Source organism: Brachionichthys hirsutus, chromosome 7 (genome assembly GCF_040956055.1).
Source record: "Brachionichthys hirsutus isolate HB-005 chromosome 7, CSIRO-AGI_Bhir_v1, whole genome shotgun sequence".
Classification (NCBI taxonomy): domain Eukaryota; kingdom Metazoa; phylum Chordata; class Actinopteri; order Lophiiformes; family Brachionichthyidae; genus Brachionichthys; species Brachionichthys hirsutus.
The window spans coordinates 12,044,512-12,065,810 of NC_090903.1; the positions used below are offsets into that span (position 1 = coordinate 12,044,512).

General features: G+C 42.5%; 1 protein-coding gene across 1 annotated transcript in view; it reads left to right on the forward strand.

Moving 5' to 3' along the window:
* Positions 1-4,958: 4,958 nt before the first annotated feature.
* ccdc88ab (coiled-coil domain containing 88Ab) overlaps positions 4,959-21,299 on the forward strand; it is a 42,225-nt gene continuing 25,884 nt past the window's right edge. Inside the window, exons 1-4 of the mRNA XM_068740941.1 lie at positions 4,959-5,021; positions 5,113-5,213; positions 12,458-12,566; positions 20,835-20,904. Coding sequence (XP_068597042.1) covers positions 4,959-5,021; positions 5,113-5,213; positions 12,458-12,566; positions 20,835-20,904 — 343 coding nt within the window. The remainder of the gene's footprint in view (positions 5,022-5,112; positions 5,214-12,457; positions 12,567-20,834; positions 20,905-21,299) is intronic.

Consider the following 21,299-nt stretch of genomic DNA (forward strand, 5'->3'; position numbering starts at 1 on the left):
AATACCCGCCCTAAAAGACCCAGAAGACATTATCATCAGCGCCTTTACAATGGAGATGTACTTGGAGGCTCCATGTCTGATAGTCACATGTAGGGAAGCGCGTTGGTGAGCGGCGTCTTCTGATTGGACCGCCAGAAGGGCGTGCGTAACACCATCAAGTGCCCGGGCCCGTACCATGAGAAACGCAATGGTTCCGCTGTGAAAAGAATAGCGTGCCGAGAGGAAACATTAAAGCTAAATAAAGTGTAATATATGTATATATATATATATATACTCTGTTCTGTGTATTCTGCCGTTCATTATACTGTAAGGAGTAATGTTATGTGCGTTGCGTGTTGACGTAAGTGCGCATGTTACGCACCTTATGCACGTTGTTTACGGATATTACGTTGTAATAAACGCGCCGGGGTAATATCCACGTTGGGTGTCCGTGTTCCTTATTAATAAGCGTTAAAATAATATAAGAATGTAATTCTTTATATTAACGTCCACGTTATCGCACCTGCTAATAGTCGTCCTTCTCTAATCGAATGCTCCTTTTAACTATGGAAGTAATATTAAAATTAAATTAGATTTTTGTAATTTCTTAAGCATCGAGGTTTTGTTCATGCGGTAATTATAGTATAGGTAATATAACTTAATCACTAATTAAAATAATATGTCTGTTTTGAAAGTAGCTTGTTCGGTTATGTCTCGTACATGTCATTTTTAATTCTCACCACTAGGTGTGAGGATTTCTTAAGAAATGACGAGAATAATCTGCAGTAAATTGACCATCCACCTCCACCATTTCACCAAATTTGATAGAAATCACACAATCTTAAGAAGATGTAGATCTGATTGGACTGTATTATCAAATCAAATGCTACAAATAGAGGGGTGTTAATGAAATAGATTGGTGTTAATGGGATTCTGATTATGGTCACCGATGAATTCCAGAAATTGGCTTCGCTTTCCTCAGACTAGAATTGGCATGAATAAGTTGTTCAGACAGCTCATAGTGACTTGAGTTGGCAAGGCACAATCTCCTCTGTCATGTGTGGTAATTAGATTACAGCACATGTCAGAAGAAGGACAGAATATGGTTCCATATTCCATAAAGTGAAGTAGAATTGTAGCTCATGGAACATTTCGTCTGCTGCTCAGGTCAATGCTACTTTAAAGTACAGCAACTTTTGCATGACAGTTTTTATAATTTCAGTTATTTTTACTGTAATGGTCTTTAAACAGAATTAACCCTTTTCCCTTATGGTGAAAATGCCACTAAAATATTTCTGTAAAGGCAGATGGCAAAGGTAATGCATGTCCGTTCTGGTACATCAGGTACCATGTCTGATATTATTTGCATTCCATACACATATAGTTTAAAGGAGGTTAGCATTTTGGATTAAAAAAAAAAAAGCTAAGTAAGATTTAATAATTAATAAAGAGACACAAAGACACGCTCTGGAGTCTATCCCAGCAGTCAACGGGCGAGAGGCCGGGTACACCCTGAACAAGCCGCCAGTTCATCGCAGGGCCACACAGACAGTTATTCAGACACACCTTGTTGCTCACTTTTAATTCTGAACTCACCTCGTTAAAGAAATGCATTGTTCCTTTTACATGTCAGTCATCTTGGCTTAGTATGGTGAACAAAGTGGAAATAATAAACACTCAAATGATTCTTTCCAGGATTAGTCAGCCCACCTTGCATCCAAGCCAGCATGAGACAGCAAACTTGTAAATTCCTGCGGAATAGCTAACAGGAACCTGGAGCCACCTCAAGAAGACAGCCAGAGAATGTCTGTGAGGTGCCCCAAGGCCGTGTGTGTTTTTGAGAGAGAATTTATTTTTTCTGTTGTGGATTTCGGAGCAGCACAGACAGTCTGTGGATTATTTTTATATCCCAGGGCTGGACTAAAGCCAGATAGAAAATACTGCTGTGTAGAAATTGTGTGCGTGCGTGCGTGTGTGTGTGTGTGTGTGTGTGATTGTGTGTTACAGGAATGATTCTCGAGTCTTACAGTGAGTCATCATTAGGTAGGGGTGGATTCTGCTTTCATGCAAAACTAGTTAAAAGCATCATGAATAATAGATGTTGATGAGACAGACACGAGCTCCCCGTTCAATCCGAGGTTAACGAGTCCGATACTAACGCAAACAAATGCCAACACACAAACACACACACACACAACCACCCAGCGATACAAAATATCTGTCTAACGCCTTCACAGAAATTGAGTAAAACACGGTTGTGTTCAGGCTGCAGGCAGTACACAAGTCAATAAATGTTTTAATGATGTGTATCAGTGTTCAATCATCTGCTGGGGTTGATAGGGTGAGCAGAAATGCACGTGGGCTGCCCAAAAAAAGAATGAATTTGACTTCAGGACATTCTTAAGCAAATTCTCCCATTAAGGTTTGATCAACTTCATTGATTTCAGGATTAAAATAAATTGCTGTGGGAGTATTGACCAGAGGGGTTAAAAGTGCAAAAGATATTAAAAGCCCTAAAAATACATTTGGCAATGATGAATTTAACAGTTAGTTAATCTAAGTATCGTTTTCAGAATGTATTGCTTTTTCATGTAGTTGTTTTAAAACGTCACAACCATAACATCAGCATTGATCATCACGATTTCCAAAAGGCCGAAGGAAGATGTTCATTTTGCTCCTTTTGTCCCGCCAACAGACCAAAAGCCCCAAACCCTTTAATTACAATCATAAATTCAGGGAGAAGAAAAGGAGAAGCATCAAATATTTATGTTTCGGAAGCTGGAGGCAGCAAATGTCTGACATGTTTGCTTGACGAACTACTTAAAGATAGTTAAATACAACTACCAACTAACCTTGCTTTCACTATCTGACCCATTAATCCACAACTATACCACGATCTAAAAGACATGGGATATAATAAAAGCTTAGTTCAGATTTACAGAATTTAAAATGTCTGCTGCAGACTGATTACACTGATTAATGTGTATTGGCCACAAGTTCCAGATGAAAAATAGAAGGAGAAATCTTTATACTGGTGAATTCAAACATGCAGCCCCTTTCAATCATTATCAGCAGCATGATAAGGACTGAAAGGCAAGTCAAAACCTGCAATCATTACTTCAAAGTGGGAGACGCCTAATCAGTGATGATGAACGGCTCAGTGTGTGTGAAAGCGTCGACAAGCAGCAAATTAAACACAATCCCTGATTTGTAAAGAAAGACCGGCCCCAAATGAATGGATTAAAGTACGAGATTGTTTTTCCCATTTCAGCAGGAGCTTTGTTGGATAAGCGACGGTTCTCCTTTGCATTTAGAGTAATAGCTGCTCTGGTTGATACTTCAGCTTCAGGCAGTACAGAATGAGTTCTTCACTAGACCTGTCTGCAGGGATGTGTGCTCAATGAGGACATTACAATGTGTGACACAAAACAGCCCGCCAAAAACAACCAAGATATGAAAATGTGATTTTTTTTTGTTACTTGTGCTGAAGTCTACAAATACACCAAGAAACCAAATATTTGCTGTGTGTTAACAGATTTACAGATTGTCAGATAGAAGGGTGGTTTGGAGTCTATAATATTTTCTTTAAAGCCAAATATGGAAAAATACTTTTATTAAAATGTACTAATGCAATTTCATGGTGTTTAAATGCCTTTTTTTGTCGACTCCAAATGTCCAAACCTATTTATTTCAAATTAAAGGTCAAGAACAGCAGAAAATGTGCAGAAATGTTCTGTTTCATTTGGCTGCTCTCCACATTTTGTATCACAACATATCCTATAAATGATTGGAAATCAATATCCTGGTGGCATATTTCCTATGGATCACGCATGGTGCTACTCTATACTATGACATGTGTGATGAGGGAAATAAATAATGCGAGTTTGATGACAACAATGTCTTTTAGTTTATATTCAGACACACAGAAGTGTCTTTGTACATTTCCCACCAGGTGTCAGTAACCTACTGCTTTAATATACATTTTAAAAGCAGACAAAAGGTGTGAATCAATTTCACATTATTTTTTTGTCAAGACATTAAATAAAATGTAGAATATAAACGTAGTCACAGGCATTAAAAAAAAGCATATATTTCAGTAATATCTATGCAAACACACTAATACTCATCCCATTTATAAATGCATCACTCATATTTCAGACAGCTTTTAAATAAATTACTAACAACAAACATGACTTAAAAACACTTTTCATCGCTACGCTAAGCCTGATAAAGAACTCAATGGGTGCTGTGAGTTTTGACCAATGCCCTATTTTCCTTGTATTTTCCTTGCGGAGCAAGAGAGGCGGAGGGAGATGCTCCACAGACGCAGATGGAGAGTGATGCGGCGCTGAGTGTCCTCCAGTCATCCAGACTCCCGGTTCATTATGCTGCAGCATTTGAACGGAGGCATACCGGCAGAGAGGGAACCGCACCGGAATGACCTCACCGTTAATGAGAGGGGTAGGCGGAAGACTCTAAAACGGGATTTTGAAGCTCGACATTTCCTCGTACTGGATATTTTTTTTTATTAAATCGTGTCGGAGGAATATTTTTTCTTTATTTTTTAATCGCTCTGTGCTCTTTTGCCATTAGCGGGTTTACCCCCCCCCCCCCCCCCCCCCCCAAGTAAGTTAGCATAAATAGGTACTTTAACCTGGCAAATGTTGCCTACCATTTTCATTCACCTCTGAATATAACTAAAAAATAAAAATGGGTTTCATTGTCCTTGCCAAGAGGTAGGCGAGCCCCCGCTGCTGGCGCACGAAACAGCTGGGTCGCGTAAAGGTAGTGGATTAACCTTCTCTCTCCGCGCTGCGTTCAAGAAACCTCGGACATCTCCCCGCTGCCGGAATGAGCGTCGGTTTGATTCAATCGTCTTCCACGTGAGCGGAGCCCGAACGAACGCGTCTTCCTCTCAATGAGCGCGTAGCTTCCACCGATTCCTGCTGAACCGAGCGGCGCCGCTGGAGCTGGGAAACATGGAAAGCGAGGTCTTCACCCCTTCGCTGGAGCAGTTCGTGCTCACGCCTCTGGTCTGCTGGGTAAGCGAACCCCCCAATTCAGATGTGTTGCTAATTAAAACGCTCTATACTAATGTCTGTGTTAACACTACGCTGTCTCATTCATCTTCAGGTGAAGACAGCCGGGCGGCTGACGGTGACCGGCGGCACCGCGTTAACGGAATATGTTGAGTTAGTGGATGGAATATTCCTGAACGAGATAATGCTGCAGATGTAAGTAATTTGACACGAATTCACAGACAAGTTATAGCTCTTAATTTAGGACATTAAAAATTATTCCTCTAAATAATTCTAGGTCGGAACTTGGAAGTAATGTCTTCGATTTGATCTCCAGCCTCTTTTCAATGGTCTGCTGGGGTAAATGTAGGATGAACACAACGGGGCATTCTATTGGGGGCAATGATGGATCATGCAGAGAAAAAAAATATCTGCAGGCAGTTTTTTTTTATTACGTTGCCTCTGGAAAAAAGGAAGCAGCGTCCGCCTCCCTAACTTCCAGTTGTGCTCCACCACAATGTCATCGGAAGCAGCAGAGTGGATCCCCCCCCCCACCCCTGGATGCTGCTCCTGACCTCACGTTCCCTGCTGTGCTGTAGATTAAACCAGAAATAGCAGCCTTAAGCAGACTGACTGGATGCAGATCCTGATTGAACTCCACAGGCCAGCCCGCTGCGGTTTGTTTGTTGTTATTGATTAAACAGGAAGTCGTCTGTCCGTCTTTCCAGTCATCTCCCGATATGCAGCATTACAGGAGACGGTTTCCCATTCCTTTGTCTGGCTTTAGGCTGCTGCTTCCTGCGAGCGGGGCAATCTTTCCACGTTTTCCGTTAATCCCACGCTCCCTGCTGTCAGCGTTTACTCCTGCTTTTCGCCTGTCGGAGGAGCTTACAGCCAGACCTGCTCCCACTGGAAGTCTTTTCGTTTCACGAGAGCTTATTCGTTGCAGGTTAATAAAGCACATTCAGCAGTTTTTGTATTCCAAGGTTAGCTAGATTAGACGAATCGCGTTGTTGTTGTGGAGGGGGGGGGTCTCTGCATCTGTAGATTACGCTCAAAGCCTCCGTATGGATTTTTGTGAAGGATTAAGTTGTTGCTGTTTTACATGAGCTGACTAACCCTGACTGGAGGTGGTGACCAGTGAACCTCTTCCCGATACCCTGGCTACTTCCTGTTTCCTCCACCTCCTGCTGCTCAGATGCATCATCTGCTGATCTGCCTGCACGGCATCAGTTAGCACAACCTTGGCTCTGTCCTTCCCCGCTGGTTTAGATTATCAGCCTCAGCAGAGTTAACATTCGTCTGACTTTGGTATTTCCTGGCTGCGCGGAGCCGTCTGTCCTGCAGCCTGATTGGCTGTCGTAACGTGAGCGCCGTTTGAATTGAATGCTCCAGCCCCTGTTGTCGCGCCGCCAGATAGCCAGTCGTCGCGTCGTGCTTTGAGCAGTGAGCCACTTCCCACAGATGATGAATGAGCACAGATGATTTTTCCTTCAGTCTGTCGGGCTTCATTTACCGCTTCAAACCCCCTTTTCCCTCCTCTTGTCTCTTCCTACACATGGTTCCTTTGTTACAGATTCTTTTTTGAGAGGCCAGAGCAGGTCTGACAGATAAACCTGCTTTTCCTCTTTCACACAGAAAGGGGGAAGAAGTCCGCTGTGTTTATCAGCTCGATGCATTGTGACATGCCTGGTAGGATTTCTGTCTGAGAAAATGGACGTAGAGCTGGGCGGGAGCTTTTCTGTGGTTGTTTAGAGCTGGTTGAGAACTTTAGGGCTGAAATGAACCGGCTTAGTGATTGCCTGACAGGATGTCAGAGGTTGGCAGTCACAGCAAGCTCTCTGTGTTTATGTGTGTGTGTGTGTGTGTGTGTGTGTCTGTCGGGGTGGGGGGCTCCTCTGCTCGGCTGCTGTTTTTGCCTGGGAGTCTTGTGTAGCTGTGTTTTTTTTTTTTTTGGTGAGATTTGTTTTGGACCGGGGCAGCTGACGGTAGTCGTCTTGCCCCGCCACCCTCCCACACAGTCGGCCTCCAGCGTGGGTCAGATGTTATGTTCATGAGGCCGCTCTTTGTCTGCCTCCTCCCAACTTAAAGCACTGTGGTCACCTCTGTGAGGCTCAGCTGACTAAAATTAGCTTGCATCATGAGATGAAATGTATGTTGCAGCCATTGCAGGGAGTTTTAAGGGATGGTAGCAAGAGAGGAACATGACTTGTTTACCGGATATTTTAAATGGCAGAAATTAATTTAAAAAGTGTTTGTTCACTTTTGAAACGCTGTATTAGTTTAGCGCCTCCTTCCCTTTCTTCATCTCTTTTACACTGTTACTCATTAAATGTATGATGGAAACCAGAGGAAAGTTTCCAGCTCCTTTTGAAAAGCTGTAGATGATTAATAGGGATTGTATTTCTTCCGTTTGCGCCGTCTCCTATGAATCCATATTTTAATGAAGTATTTTTCTTCTAGTCTTCTAATCTTGCAGTCCTTTGGCTGTGGAAGCGTGTTTTTTATTGGTGATGTCAGCTGTCGTAGCCTAAGCCGTGGGGTTGCCTTGCAGATGTCGCCGTATTTCCGTAGTGCAGACAGGTTGGCAGCAGTCGTCTTTGGGACAGCATGGGAGAGCAATGGAGGGGACCCGGGATTATCCAACGGTTTACTGACACCCATATGGCACCTCGCCTCCCTCCCTCGCCCTCCCTCGCCCTCCTCTGACTGACATTACCGAGCCAATTACATTGCCTCCTTGGTGCTGTCAAACCAATTGGTTTTCCCTCTCAGCGAGCGAGGGGCAATTACATTTTGATCAGAGGGACGACGGTCCGTCGAAGGCTTTGGCTTCCCTGCCAATCCTCGGACCCGTGCTGGTCCACCGGTTCAGTGGAGTCAGTCTGTCCTCTAAAGGACAGATTTGTGCGTTACATGCTAGTAGGAATAGAAGGAACATGCTATGTGTCCTATCTAACATTGCTTTTATTGACTAATATACATTTTTTTTTTTTTACTTCTTGCCATTGTGGAGAAGCAAACCAAAGATTCAGTGAACATGGATCTATGAATACCGAATCCAGATTTAAAATCCTGTTTTTCTCTCTCGTCCATACGACAGGATGTTGCTCTCAGTACGCCTGTCATCACTTCCTTTCATGACACAGCTGGCTTTTCCACACGCTACGCAACGAAAACACACTCGGGCTCTGATTACTGAGCCCTTGTAGAGAAGTCCTGGTCGGATGTGGCGTTTGTTGGTTTTGGGCTTTGCCTTCCATTTTGCTGTTGATCAGATTGATTATGACATTCTGTGGACGGACAATATTTTATGGCTTTGTCCTCTACTAGACTATTCTGAAGTTAGACTCGTGTTTCTCTCTTCCCTCTATCGTTCCTCTCTTCCTATATCTCTGTTGCTCATCGTGTCTCAGCATCCGATGCGACTGGACCACTTTCACCCTTCCTCCTTTTTAATGAATTCTTCTTGTTCATCTTTGTCTGCTTTTAGGTCTCGCCTCCTCCGCTGTCACTTCCCCCTCTGTCTTCTTTGAGCAGTGCGTTGGGGCCTTTGTTGGCTTTCTCCGAGGATGGTTACAGCAAACATAGCTGGGATTCCAGCCGTCTGGGCTGTGGATGGCGTGTCAATCCGTTTAATGCTGCTGCTTGGATGCTGAAATCCTCTCTCGTCCACACCATAAGTACAGAATTGGACATTTAGCTGGCATGTCGTACTCGCCATCGTGTCTGTTTGACAGGAGGATGTCTTTAGAGTCCGACAGGAAATGGCAGCTGTGGCCTTGAAAGGATAAAACTTTAACAACGCTGTGTTAATCTGAAGCATTCAAAATCCCGAACCAAGTCCCCTCAAAGCCCATGGGGAGTATTTTGGGATTTTGTTCCCAGGCTCGTTCTTCAAGTCTCAGCCTTAATATTTCAATCTGGTTTAACAGATGATTTGCATTTAAACTAAAGTAATGTATTCTCAGGATTAACTGGAATTTCTGGGCGGCACCGTGTTAGAAAATGAATGTTATTATCCTTAACTGCATTTTATTCATCGACAACCCACAGCAATTTAGTTTTTTTGTTCTTTTGTGTTATTCTTGTATTTATCTAAGAGGGAACTGGAGAGACTGAGGTTTTGTTAGACCGTGCAGTTGATTTAATCTGATATTGGCCTTGTTGCTGTTAACGCAGACTCAGCTCTTCCTTCATGTTTTCCATCAGTTGCTCAGTGGACGTAATCACTTCAGTTAAACGGAGGAGTTGCATTTCAGCAAGGCAAGAATGCTTAGCTTCAATACCAGCATGTACTACTGAAATGTCCGTAAATTTGTGTTGCATAGAGGAACTCTGAGCAGTCGGTAAAGCATGATTGTTTTGTACAGAAGTCATTCTTAGTTAGCCATTATTGTCCAATCACTTCCTCTATTATTCTATTATTAGGAGAGAAGTTAGTGATGAGCTGCATAGCGATGGTCAGACCCTCACTGTTCTGTTTCTGCGGATGCAGTCATCGTTTGAGAGGCACATTTGTAGTTCGGCTCATCCCATCAACATGGAAGCCGCATCCTGCTTGTGGTTTAAAGCTTCATGAGTTTGCTTGCATACCATTTACGCCCAACTACCTTAGCACAGTCATGAGATGCAGTTAAGGGAGCCCACACGTTCAAACCTTTAGATTTGTCGTGACTTGAGCGCATGGAATGGAAACCCTGCTGCTGTTAAGAGGGATTTTTTGATGCCCCGGCAAGACATTATGACTCCGTAATCACCTAGTCTTACACTGTGACATCTGTGCAGTCTAATCCCATCACAGTAACAGACCTGCAGGATTATCCAGAAGCAAAGTTGCTAATTTAAACGTGGCTGCTCCGTATTTTCCTCTGACCGTAGCGTGAGGCCTAAGAACACTGTCCTACCCTACGGTGCGTTTGGGTAGAGCATCTTGTGCTCTCTGCCAACCACGGGGCCAAATGTAACTCATTTTCTGTGTTTGAGTGTGCACATGTACCCTACTTTGTGTGTGTGCGTGCCTGGCTGCCCATGCTGACCGTAATGCAGCCCGTCATATATAGGTTAGCGGTACTCCTCAGCTCAACCAGCCAACCACAGCCAAGAGATGAGGAGAATCCCAGTGGCCCCAGGCCTGCACCAGGCTGCACTCTCTGTTGATGACAGTGATTGGCGGGTTTATTTTTTCTCTCAGCCTTATTGACTGGCCGTCGTGCTGACTAGCTAACTAGCTGTATGCCTTTCTGTCTGGCCCTAATCTGTCTTCCTGTTTTTAGAGTCTTAAATGTACTGTATCAGCACAGACAGGGAGGGGTGCATTAAGTGGGATATTTCACCCCCTTTTCCGCACTAAGTAGCCTCATTTAATCGCCTGCTGATCAGCGGGGGTAGGGGGATTGTCCGGTCACCGGATGCCGTAGCATCAGAGACAGAGTAAAATAAATGAGGGATGGGTTGTGTGTCGCTGTGATAGACTTGTTCTTGTTGCTGCCGTGTTCTTGGCTGACTGATGAAATGTGTGAATGGACAATGCTTTTGTTGTCTTTTACACTTACACACACACACACACACTCCACATTACCCTCCTCACCCTGATAGGATTACTGCCTCCTCTGTGCGCTTTAATTAATGGGTTAAATAGACCCCCTACTATGGACTTCCAAATGGCGGCAGTCTTAAAGGCATGACTGTGGATGTGTGTGTGTGTGTGTGTGTGTGTGCTACCAGGGCTGTGGCCAATCAAAGGACTGATTAACAGATATACGCTGCAGTAGCGTGACTGCAAGAGACACATTGTACTCTTTTTTTGTTGGTGTAACCCAAGAAGATACGAGTGCATTTAAACGGAAAACATTTCTTGTAGTGGCTCGGTTGTCATCAGTTTATCAACATGTACATTAAAGTAAAATGTTATTCAGGAATTTATATGGTTATGACGCAGATTTAATATTGTAAATTCTTTTCCTTCGACACCCTTTCTGGAACAGGAAGACGCCTTCCTCTTCCGTTTTCCTAGTGTTCCGGTTTGAGGTGTTATCGACCCCACCCCCATTCATGCAGACAATCGTGGCTGTTATTTTATTAAGAGCACAGATGCAGACGCATGCATGACTACACGTGTGACACAGTACATGCATGCTCGCATTCACAAGGCTCCCCCCCCCCAACTTGAGGCATGCTGACCCTCGTATGTGGGTCATGCCATTTGTATGCTTTGAAGTCTTAAGTGCTTATCAAGGAATAAGAGCGGCCCTCTGACAAGTGTTATGTACTAAGGACTTTCAACGGAAACAAGACCGCAAGGGCTTTTTTGAAATGCTCCTCTTAGACAGGGTGTTTGACTGTACTTGTACTGTAATACATGCTATTGTTTGACTGTACTTGTACTCTAACATTCTATCTAATAAATATATTCATCATCATCATCATCATGTTACTGTAGAATAAAGTTCTACAAAGTGTTTTCCCAGCCAGCACAAGTCCAACGTCTTCAAAATTGATGGGATTATTTTGTGGTATTTTTCCATTGGGTGGATGTTGCTGATAATAATAATAAAATAAATCTCTATGTAAAATGCATGTTTTGATTATGTAAAATATAGTTGAAGATATTTTTATTTTTCTAATAAGTGTAATGTAAAATAGTTTTTCCTTAGACAAGGAGTTTAACTGTTCACCTTGGATACTTTAATCTAATTTAAATTAATTTAATTTTAACTGATGATGGAATCAGGATTTTAAGTTACCCATTTAATTATAAACTGGATGTCTAATACAGAAATTTTCCTCCAGGGGGTCATGTGATGTCTCATTGAGTCTTTTTTTAGTATTAGTCCATATAATATTTGTATTTATTATATTGCCATTTTAGCAAGTTTCTATCAATCCCATGTTTTCAAGGGTAGCACTTCAGAATTCCTTAACTTAACTGTTAAAGTACTTGGTTCGTATGCATGTTGTACTGCTTTGTGCCGATCACGTATGACATAGCTGGCATGTCAAGCATTCCAGAGAGACGGGAAGAGTGACACACAAATTGTCCGGAAATTCTTTTTGCATCGTGTTATTACTCCGGTCATCTCATCCGTAAAGGTTTTAGAGAGCTGACAAGAGGACGTAATATGGCATTTTAAACTCTATTTCAATAGACGTGCAGATGTCAGTTGGTATTGTTGTAGATAACATCAGCTGGGGGGGGGGGGGGGGGGGATGTGTCTCTGTGGAATGTGTGAGGCGCAATAAAACATGTTGGCACCTGTGATGGCATCAGTCATCATGCATGCTTCTCTAAATACCTATACCAGTGTTCTATTCCTGCAAGAAGTAGAGTGCATCTTGTATTTGAGTCGATCTGAATACATAAAGAGTTCATTCCTGAATGGTCTGTCCATCGTGGTTTTCACAATGAGAGATTTTAACCAAACTAATTGAATAACAAAATGGCATCTTCATTCCCACAGAAATCCCAAGGCCACGGTGCAAAGGACCAACAAGAAGGTCAACAATGACCCGACGCTGCGCATCCAGAACCTATCTATTCTTATCAGGCAGATTAAAGCCTACTATCAGGTAAGATTTCTCTCTGCTCCTCAAGTGGCCAAAGCAGATCTGATTTGATCATTGTTTCACTCGACGTTTCGGTGATGGGATAAGTTATTACTTTTTGCCGGCTACAGTTCAACCCCTGAACTGAAACAATCTAGACAGAATATGATTCACCGCTTTGCTGCACCTGTTTCCCAGGCTGTGTTCATGGGCGTGACCCAACATGTCCACTCCGTAGAGACGCATTTCTGACTCTTTGTTTTGATTTGTGAAACATGTCCACAGGATTGATGGCTGTGAAAAGGTTGTGAACACGCACCTATTTAATTTGGGATTAGGCAAGTAACAAAGAATAGAATGGAGAGGTTGGAACCTCTGTAATGTATGTCACTTGTTAATGCTAAATTTGTGTTTTCTCTTATCTGAATCTTGAATTTGACCCTTTTTAAATCAAGTGAAGAGTCACTGACTGGTTCGTTGTTTAGTGATCTGGTTTGCCTTTGTTCTAGACATCCTGTTAATCTCATCAGACTAGTGCGTAAAGTTTTGTAAGCTGACAGAAGCTCTGCTAGGCTTCCCCAAATGCCATCAGAATGATCTGTTGCAGTCCGAGTTTGGGCTCATGGCTGCTGAGGTTAGGAAGTGGTCTCTGATCTAGGTTCATGAACAATAATTAGAAAAGCACATAATGCTGGGAACCTGATCTGCAGTTATTCTTGAAACAGCTGCCCCTTAATTTAATGAGTATAAAAAGACATTCTGTTTGGAGTGATGATTTCAAAGAAGTTAATCATGTGAGTGGAAAATAAAAACTGTACTCACAAATAAGTGTATCGTGCCGGTAATGGGATAAAATAGGCAAACCTCATGTCGCACGGCGTCTGGGTTATGCACCAGCATGGTTTGCTTCCCCCAGACACAGAAGAAGCCTGGAATTCTGTGCAGTAGAAGTCTGATGCGCTAGCAGCAATGTCTGATGCATTAGCAGCTAGGAATCAAATGTTGGGGCTCTAGTAAGCTGAAACGGCAGAGGAATGGGCCGACTCATTGAATTACAGTCCGTGCTGACTCCACAGAGGATGGAGTCTGTGGCTAATTCATTAACCTTCCTGAACAATCAGATGCAGAGACTTGAGGATCCTCCCCCATCCGTGGCCTTCACTGCTCTTCTGTTACTCCCTCACAGTAGCGTGTGTGTGTGTGTGTGTGTGTGTATGATTTTCCACATGGGAAATGCATGGCGATTGACCGGAAATTGTGAAACCACAAACGGTGCATGGTAACAGTTTTAATAATGTTTTTTATTTCTTCGAATGAGTTCTCACGGCCTTAGTTTACATATTCGAGGATTGTCTGTCCACATGCGTGGCTGTTTTTCTATTACGTTTGATTTTGACAGCAGATCAAGGCTGAAGAGTTAAGCTCGTGGCTGCTTGTCGTGGTGGATTTACAGTACCGTACATTTTAATGTGGCACAGACCTGATGTTGCTGAAGGATATTATTCTTTTCTTTGCAATTTCTGCATCGCGGACTCTCCTGAATGGATTTTCTCTCACGCAGTAGGTCCGAGTGTACGCAGCGTTTCTTTGTAATTTAGTGGTGTGCGTTTGACAGTAGTGAGCATGGTGTATGAGTCCAGCTTCGACCGGCTGGACACCATTACACATGGTGCACTCAAACGTAACTTTTAGATGCTGCATGAAAATGAAAGCGTTTGAGTTGTGTGTTTGCCATTGCTTTGGTTTGGGGCGTGGCGAAAAGGCTGGGCACTCTGTTCAGGATGTTTAAAGGATAACAGAGGACACCATTGAGGCTGAGTGGGCCCGGCACCGAGGCTTTAAGGATCTGGTAAGGTTCTGAGAGTTGGAGTGAAGGACGGGTCACCAGGCCTCCATTAAATATCATTTAAATCTACGGCTACGTTCAGGCCAGCATGATAATATTTTGATGCCCCTTGACATGTTGATGTTTTACAATGCCTTCAGAAAGATGATTTATTTCAGGATTTTCCCACAGATGTTTGGCCTCTCTGGTTTTCAGCGTTTTGATTAATAAGCATACATTTTCCTCATCTTAAAGATGTTTTTGAGTCGCTCTGTATCCTCTCTGTGACGGTGATTTACGCGTTAGACTCGTTTTCAAACGCTCTTCCCTTTTTAAACATTTGCTCAAATGTTTCCTGGCTTGAGACTTTTCCCATGTTGACTTGAAGCCTTTAAAAGATTCTCTGTTACTGGGTCAGAGTGAAGGAGCACCACCACATAAATGCACACGTGATCCACTGCAGCACTGCAGTAGCTACAGATGGTGGATGTTTGTGGTTTTCATTGCCCTGAACTAGAAATTAGTCAAAATATGAATCTATGTCTGTGGTTCTGCACTGACTTCTCTTCCTGCTGCTTCTTTTAGCATCGGTCATGAACAAATCAGGTTATTGGGGCACGTGCTTGTCGCTGCAAGCTAAAGGTGTGGCGTCATATAGACCCGCATGCTACATTTTCTTTTGTATCTAATGATCCTGTTGATAGTGGTGTGGGTAACTAATGAGCCAACAATCGCACAAGCAACAGGCAGTCAGGCATGCCTAGAGTTTAGAGTTTAACTCTCATTAAACTGTTGGGTTTCAGTTGCTCTCAATATTGTTTGGCCTCAAAGGAAGAAGAATTGTACTTGAAGACAGCCATGAGTACTGTTCCATATGAAATACCCAACTATCATTAGCCATATTCTTAGTTGTGCATTGGCTATATTCTAAAGGCTTAGGAATGTTCAATGCATGCAATTCAAGGGACATTTTGTGTATTAAAATTTAATTCACGATGAATAGATTTGACTTCATTTTCATCCCTATTATTGATGATTCCTGCAGTCAAACGTTTTACTTGCTGATCAGTGTTGCTCCTAGTTAATGTCATCCGAATACTATTTATATGCTTACTGTCAGAATCCCCTCTGCATTTGGTCCTGCAGCACTTTTGTGTTAAGCGTTCCCATTGAACACCAGAATCACCGTCCAGTCTATGAACATGGACCTACAATAACAGTCTTGTATTATGTGTGCATATATTTCTGCAAGCTACGGTATGTACTTGCTGCATGTGCCTTGTGAGCTAGAGAAGACGTGAAGAGGAATTTGTGGCTTTTATGATTTACAGTTTGTTCCCATATGTCATTAGGGAACTATTTTGGCTCCAGCAGAGTTAACCGTATTAAGGGGAAGCTAAAAGCTTGGTTCTTCTTTTTCAGCAACTAGAACTTGTGGGTTATGTGTGTTGGAGTCGCAGCCGTGTGGTTAAAAAAAGAAAAAAGGAAATAAGATCACGTCTGTGGATTGATGGTTGTTATAGTATAGTCATTATGCAAAAAAACACCAACTTTACCACTTGCTGTGAAATGTAAAAATATAGTCATCGGTCATAGAAAACACAGCAGAAGCAAATAATTTCATTGGATTTAATTGTATAGAGTTTCAAGTGCGTGATTTACGGAGCTCTCGGGTGATTGGTGGAGGGGGTCGCCTCACCTGCCTCCACCTTCTGTGGAGGCAGGTTTAGCCTCAGGGCTCCTTTGTTAAAAGCACTCTAGCTGGTAGATAACAGCATAGAACAAAAGAAACGGGGTTCTAATGGCTCGTTCTCTCCTCCTCTCCATGTAAGATGTAATCTGTCCATCTGGCGGCCAGTCTGGTGTTGTCACTAGAGTCTACTGATAAAACATTCGACAGGTCGAATTTACTTAATTAGTACCAACAATTATGTTGGCCTTTATTAACTTTCATTTCTGTAAATGGAAAAATAAATGTTTAGAAATAATTTTGAAAATGTTTTCCCACAGTAATACTCTCTTTGAGTACTGGTACTGTAATATTGTATCTTGAGAAAACCCATTTGTTTATCTTTCTTCACCCCACTGGGGGATGTTTCGCTGCTCCTTGAACAGCAGTGCATAAATCGTTATTTTCCTACATTGCTGATTAACAGGAAAACCTGTTTGCATTGATTCAGTTCATTGGGATGTCATTGTGTGTGTGTGTGTGTGTGTGTGTGTGTGTGTTAGATGAAAGAGAAGCATGGAGCATTGTCTCCCTCATTGTTGGTGGTAATAACCTTTTTTTTGTTTTGTTTATAATCTAGTTTTTCAGCAGTGGCATCCCCGGGAGAGAAATTGTGTGTGTGTGTGTGCACGCACATTTTTTACATGTACTGTATTACATGTATGTGTGTCAGACTTGCAAGCATGGGGAGAAAATACCCCTGTCCTCGTTTCTATGGTAACACTCCATGTCTGCAGAATGGGTGTGATTCAGGCTTTCAGGGTTCAGGCAGTATTAGAACACACACACACACACACACTAGCAGCACAATTAGTCTCCTGTTGGAAGCTGTGCCGGTAGCGGAACTAGCGTTTGGCGGATGTAGAGGAGGCGTGTGTGTGTGTGTGTGTGTGTGTGTGTGTGTGTGTGTGTGTGTGTGTGAGTGAGAGTGTCGCATATCTGTGTCCTTGCTGATCAGCAGAACAGAATCACTGCTGTCAGAAGAGGTGACTATAAGATGCGGCGCTCAGAAGCTCCTCCTACATCTCTGCTTAGGTTTGAGTAAATTCTCTATGAAGTAACTTTCCAGATTAAATGTTTCATCAGTATAAATCATGGGAGAACAGATATGGACCTGCAGAGTTCATTTATTGCTGGGAGTACATAAAGGCACAGACTCCATCCCCATTTCTTTACACGCATGCAGACAAAATACACTGAAGCGGTGAATCCCGCGGTTCCCCTTTAACCTACTCCTCATTCTGTCATGTATAAAGGCCTCTCTGGGATGGAAGAGGAGCTGTGAAACCTGCTAGAATCAATAATACAGTAATATAGTGTCAGGAGGAGGAGGGGTGTTGAGAAGATGAGGGGGGAGGAGGGGGCTCAATCGTGCATGTCTAGGGTGAGAAGTGATGGAATCAAAGCTCTTTCTTTCTATTCATTGGATCAGTACATCTCTATTTATTAGCCTGTAGAAAATCCTCAAATCATGTTATTACCAATGTCTTTCAAGCACATGTTTATACGCACAGACCATTCGACTGCCATCGTACTTAAGGTGCTCTGTTAGTGCTCGTCCGTCCATCCATCCATCCTTCCCTCCGCAGTATAAAGAGGGCTGTCTGTACTTGATTTGGGTTGGTCTTATGGGTGGGTCATGTTTGGGTCGGTTCCCTTTTGTCTACAGCTGAAGCAGTCAGAACCCTCTAATCTAGTTGGTAACGGGCATTTTTATTTCCTCTGTATACAGCAGAAAACCATATCCCTGAAAAATGGAGTTAAAAAGAAGTTATTTATCTAGGAAATGGGACGCTACTCATCATATCATCAGTTGATAGTTTGGGAACACGGCAATGTACTATATGGAGGGCTACGGTCTAATGGGGAGAATTAAAATGGGGTGAATCAATGCTAAAGGAAGTGGCTGGGATCTGTCCACTATAATGGCCTCATCGTTTGTACATAGTCACGCTGTTTTGAGGTCATCTGTCACGCATTGAAAAAAAACCCCAACTTCCAATCTTCAAACAATTCCTGAATCCGCCCTTTTTATCCACATCCATCCAAATTACACAGGTTTCTCTGTGCTACAAGCCCAACCCTCTTATCAAGTTTGATCTCAATCTGTTACGGAGTCTATGTGTGACAGGCTAATAAAAAAAAACCAAAACGACCCTTGTTTCAAAAGAAAGTGAAGGAAAATTATTGGATACGTAGTTTTTGTTTATTCCTGACAACAGCCAGACGCCAGTGAAAACTTATCTTAACCACAACAGAGAGAACAAGAGAGAAAATATAATCGTCTCAATGTGTCCTGGGATTTCCGAGAACACCAGAGTGGATCTGAGGATACGAGAGCGTTTCCCTTTGAGTGTGAGAAGGGAACAAAAGGAGGGGAAAAGTCCTACTGAATAAAACGCAGCATCGGCCTCTGCATAGAATGTGATACCTGAGACCGAGTACGGCCTTTATTGTTGTATCCTCCACCTGTTTGTCATAAATCCTCAGTATTTTGAAACCTGTGAAAATGAATGAAGTTGTCATTGCGTTAAATTTGGGTGGTCTGAAAGGAGAAATCCACTGGAGAAAGGTCCAGCCTGCGATGTGGCGCTTGCTCAGCAAACATGTGCTGCCGTGGACTGGGACAGGTGTGCGCTGATTGGAAACCGTGGACAGAAATGGGACAGATGGTGTGGATATGGAGACGCGTGTTTTGTGTGGTGTTGCTGAACTAAACTCTGTGCAGACTCATTTTTCACCCCCCACCCCCCAAATCTAATAGGATAATTAGCCTTTTTTTTTTTTTTACACAAACTTGTAATTTGAGTCCAAACATGGCGCACATGTGTCACGAAAATGTCTCCTCTGTATATAAAGGTCCATAATATAACCATAAGTTCATGTAACACGCAGAACTTCCCAAACCATCTTTTACTTCATGATTAAAGAGTTATCTGGAATGATCTGAGAACCAAGCTTGTCTCTTTAATGTGAGCCATCACTCTGGTTCGTTTTCCTCAGCCGAGTCTGGTTTGTTTGTGCCCAAAGCATCTGTCAGGAGTTTTGCGTGGAAGACGGGCGCTCACGCCGGAGTCCAAGCCGTGCTGATCGTTGGGTCTGACGCTTGTGGAGTCGGTCTGTCAGTCTTTCACCATTACAGCTGCTGCAGGAACAGCCTGATATTAGCATTCATTGCTATCAGAGTCAACTTATTATACTGATTTATATGATGGTGTGTTTGTCCAGTACTCGATTGCCTACGCCTGTGATTTGATCGGTTTTGTATTGTGTTGCTGCTTGAACAAATGTTGTGATTAATTGCTGAGGTTAGTGAGAACACCATTTTAAACAGAGCGATACACAGACAGGGAAGTTGTCCGTTTTCTGACTACTGACTGGAAACCACTAGCAACCAGTAATCTGCTGGAAGCAGATGTGAATGAAGCATTAGAAAGCTTCTACCCCATTCTCCACACCTTCTTCTGTAAACCAACCATTTTAGTCTTCCTCAAGTCAACAGCTGGCATTGTATTTGTGCAATCACAGGTGTCAGGCGCTGATGAACGGGCTGTGTATGTGTATATATATATATATATATACTGCATCTTAAATTTGCAGTTGTACTCACTTGACGCAGAAACGTGTGTCTGTTTCTGCAACAGCAAATGTGTTACCTACAAAAATAGGAACATGAGATGATTAATGCGGGCCAAAATTCTGTTATGTTTTTTTTAATCACAGGTGTTCATAATGGATTTACTATGGAAATACTTCACCATGCAGTTGAGTCATAGCTTCATTATATGATTTTATAATCATTAAATTATCCTTATTTTTAAACACATATACTTTGCTACGCACACTAGGGATGAGCTTGTTGAGCAGAAATATTAGTCGATAATTTCTCGGCAAGAATTTACCTCAGAGTTGCAACTGCGCCTCATTTTTCTGTACCTTTTTTTTAAAACGAGGCATTCCACTCCAGACTTTAACAAGTCGCCATTCTTCTATCCGCCACATCTCAACGATGCTTTCTTCTTCCTTTTGTCAGCAGCCATTGCAAACAGCCGGTAAGAGTGTTACTGCCACGTTCTGCAGTGTGAACATAGTCTTAGTCAGGAAATGTAATTAATGAATGTGAGAGTTAGTTTGTAGCTGGTTTGTGCTCTACTATGATGCCCATGATGTCCAGATGTGAAACGAGCTTTAACTGCTTTGTTTATTTTTAAGCAGGAGTGTGTAAATTACAGCTCATGGTTTCACTTTGGTTTCATGATTGGCTTGTGAATGGAGTTGGACCCAAACCCTTACCAACAATTGAACCTACATAAATACTACTTTCTCAGTCGTCCCCTCCTCCTCCTCCCACTCCCAGCTCTTAATTTTCCAGCCCTTCTGGCTGTTTTTTGTTATTGTATTCAACTCGCCCACACTGCAGCTCTGTTAAAACCTGTGCTTCAGGGTTGCCACTTTTACCATGTTTAAAGATGTTCTTGATGTCTGATACCTGCAGCCTTTGACACTTCCTCAAGGCCTTGAGCATCATTGGTTGGTGTTATGATCTTACTGTACTGCCAAATGTTGTCTCAATGGGGAAGTGCCGACAGCTTCCGTTCCTATACTGAGCACGCATGGAGAACTATGACACTTTTTCATAATGAATTTATCTTTTAATCGCTGTTAATGGAATTGCAGTCGACTCAAAAGACCTTTTCCCTCTAATGCTAAATATGTTCTTGTCGTCTTTGTGTCACAGGAGACTCTCCAGCAGCTGGTTATGATGCCTTTGCCAAATGTGTTGGTCCTGGGCCGGAACCCTCTCTCTGGTAGGTGTTTGTGTACCTAACAATACACAACAGTATTTTGATTAATACTTTGACCATCGCAGTAAATGTCCTAACATGAAATGAGACGGGGATCTCATCCCAACCAATAACCCAAAAGACTTGCATGCATGGGTTTCAATGCCACCCCTTTACCTGGCTATACATCGGTATATATTTTCATTATCATTCATTCATTCTCAAAGACCGATTGCAAGGACATATTTGTGATTGACTGCAGCATAAATTGTGTGAAGAAAGCGTACAAAAATAAGCTTAAAATGACTAAAATACAACTATATATAATTAAATGTAACTAAAAACTAGTTTGTCTAATCATAATTAAAGCTTTACAGTGTGGAAAAAGTACTTGAAATTCATTACATCTCATCAGTATT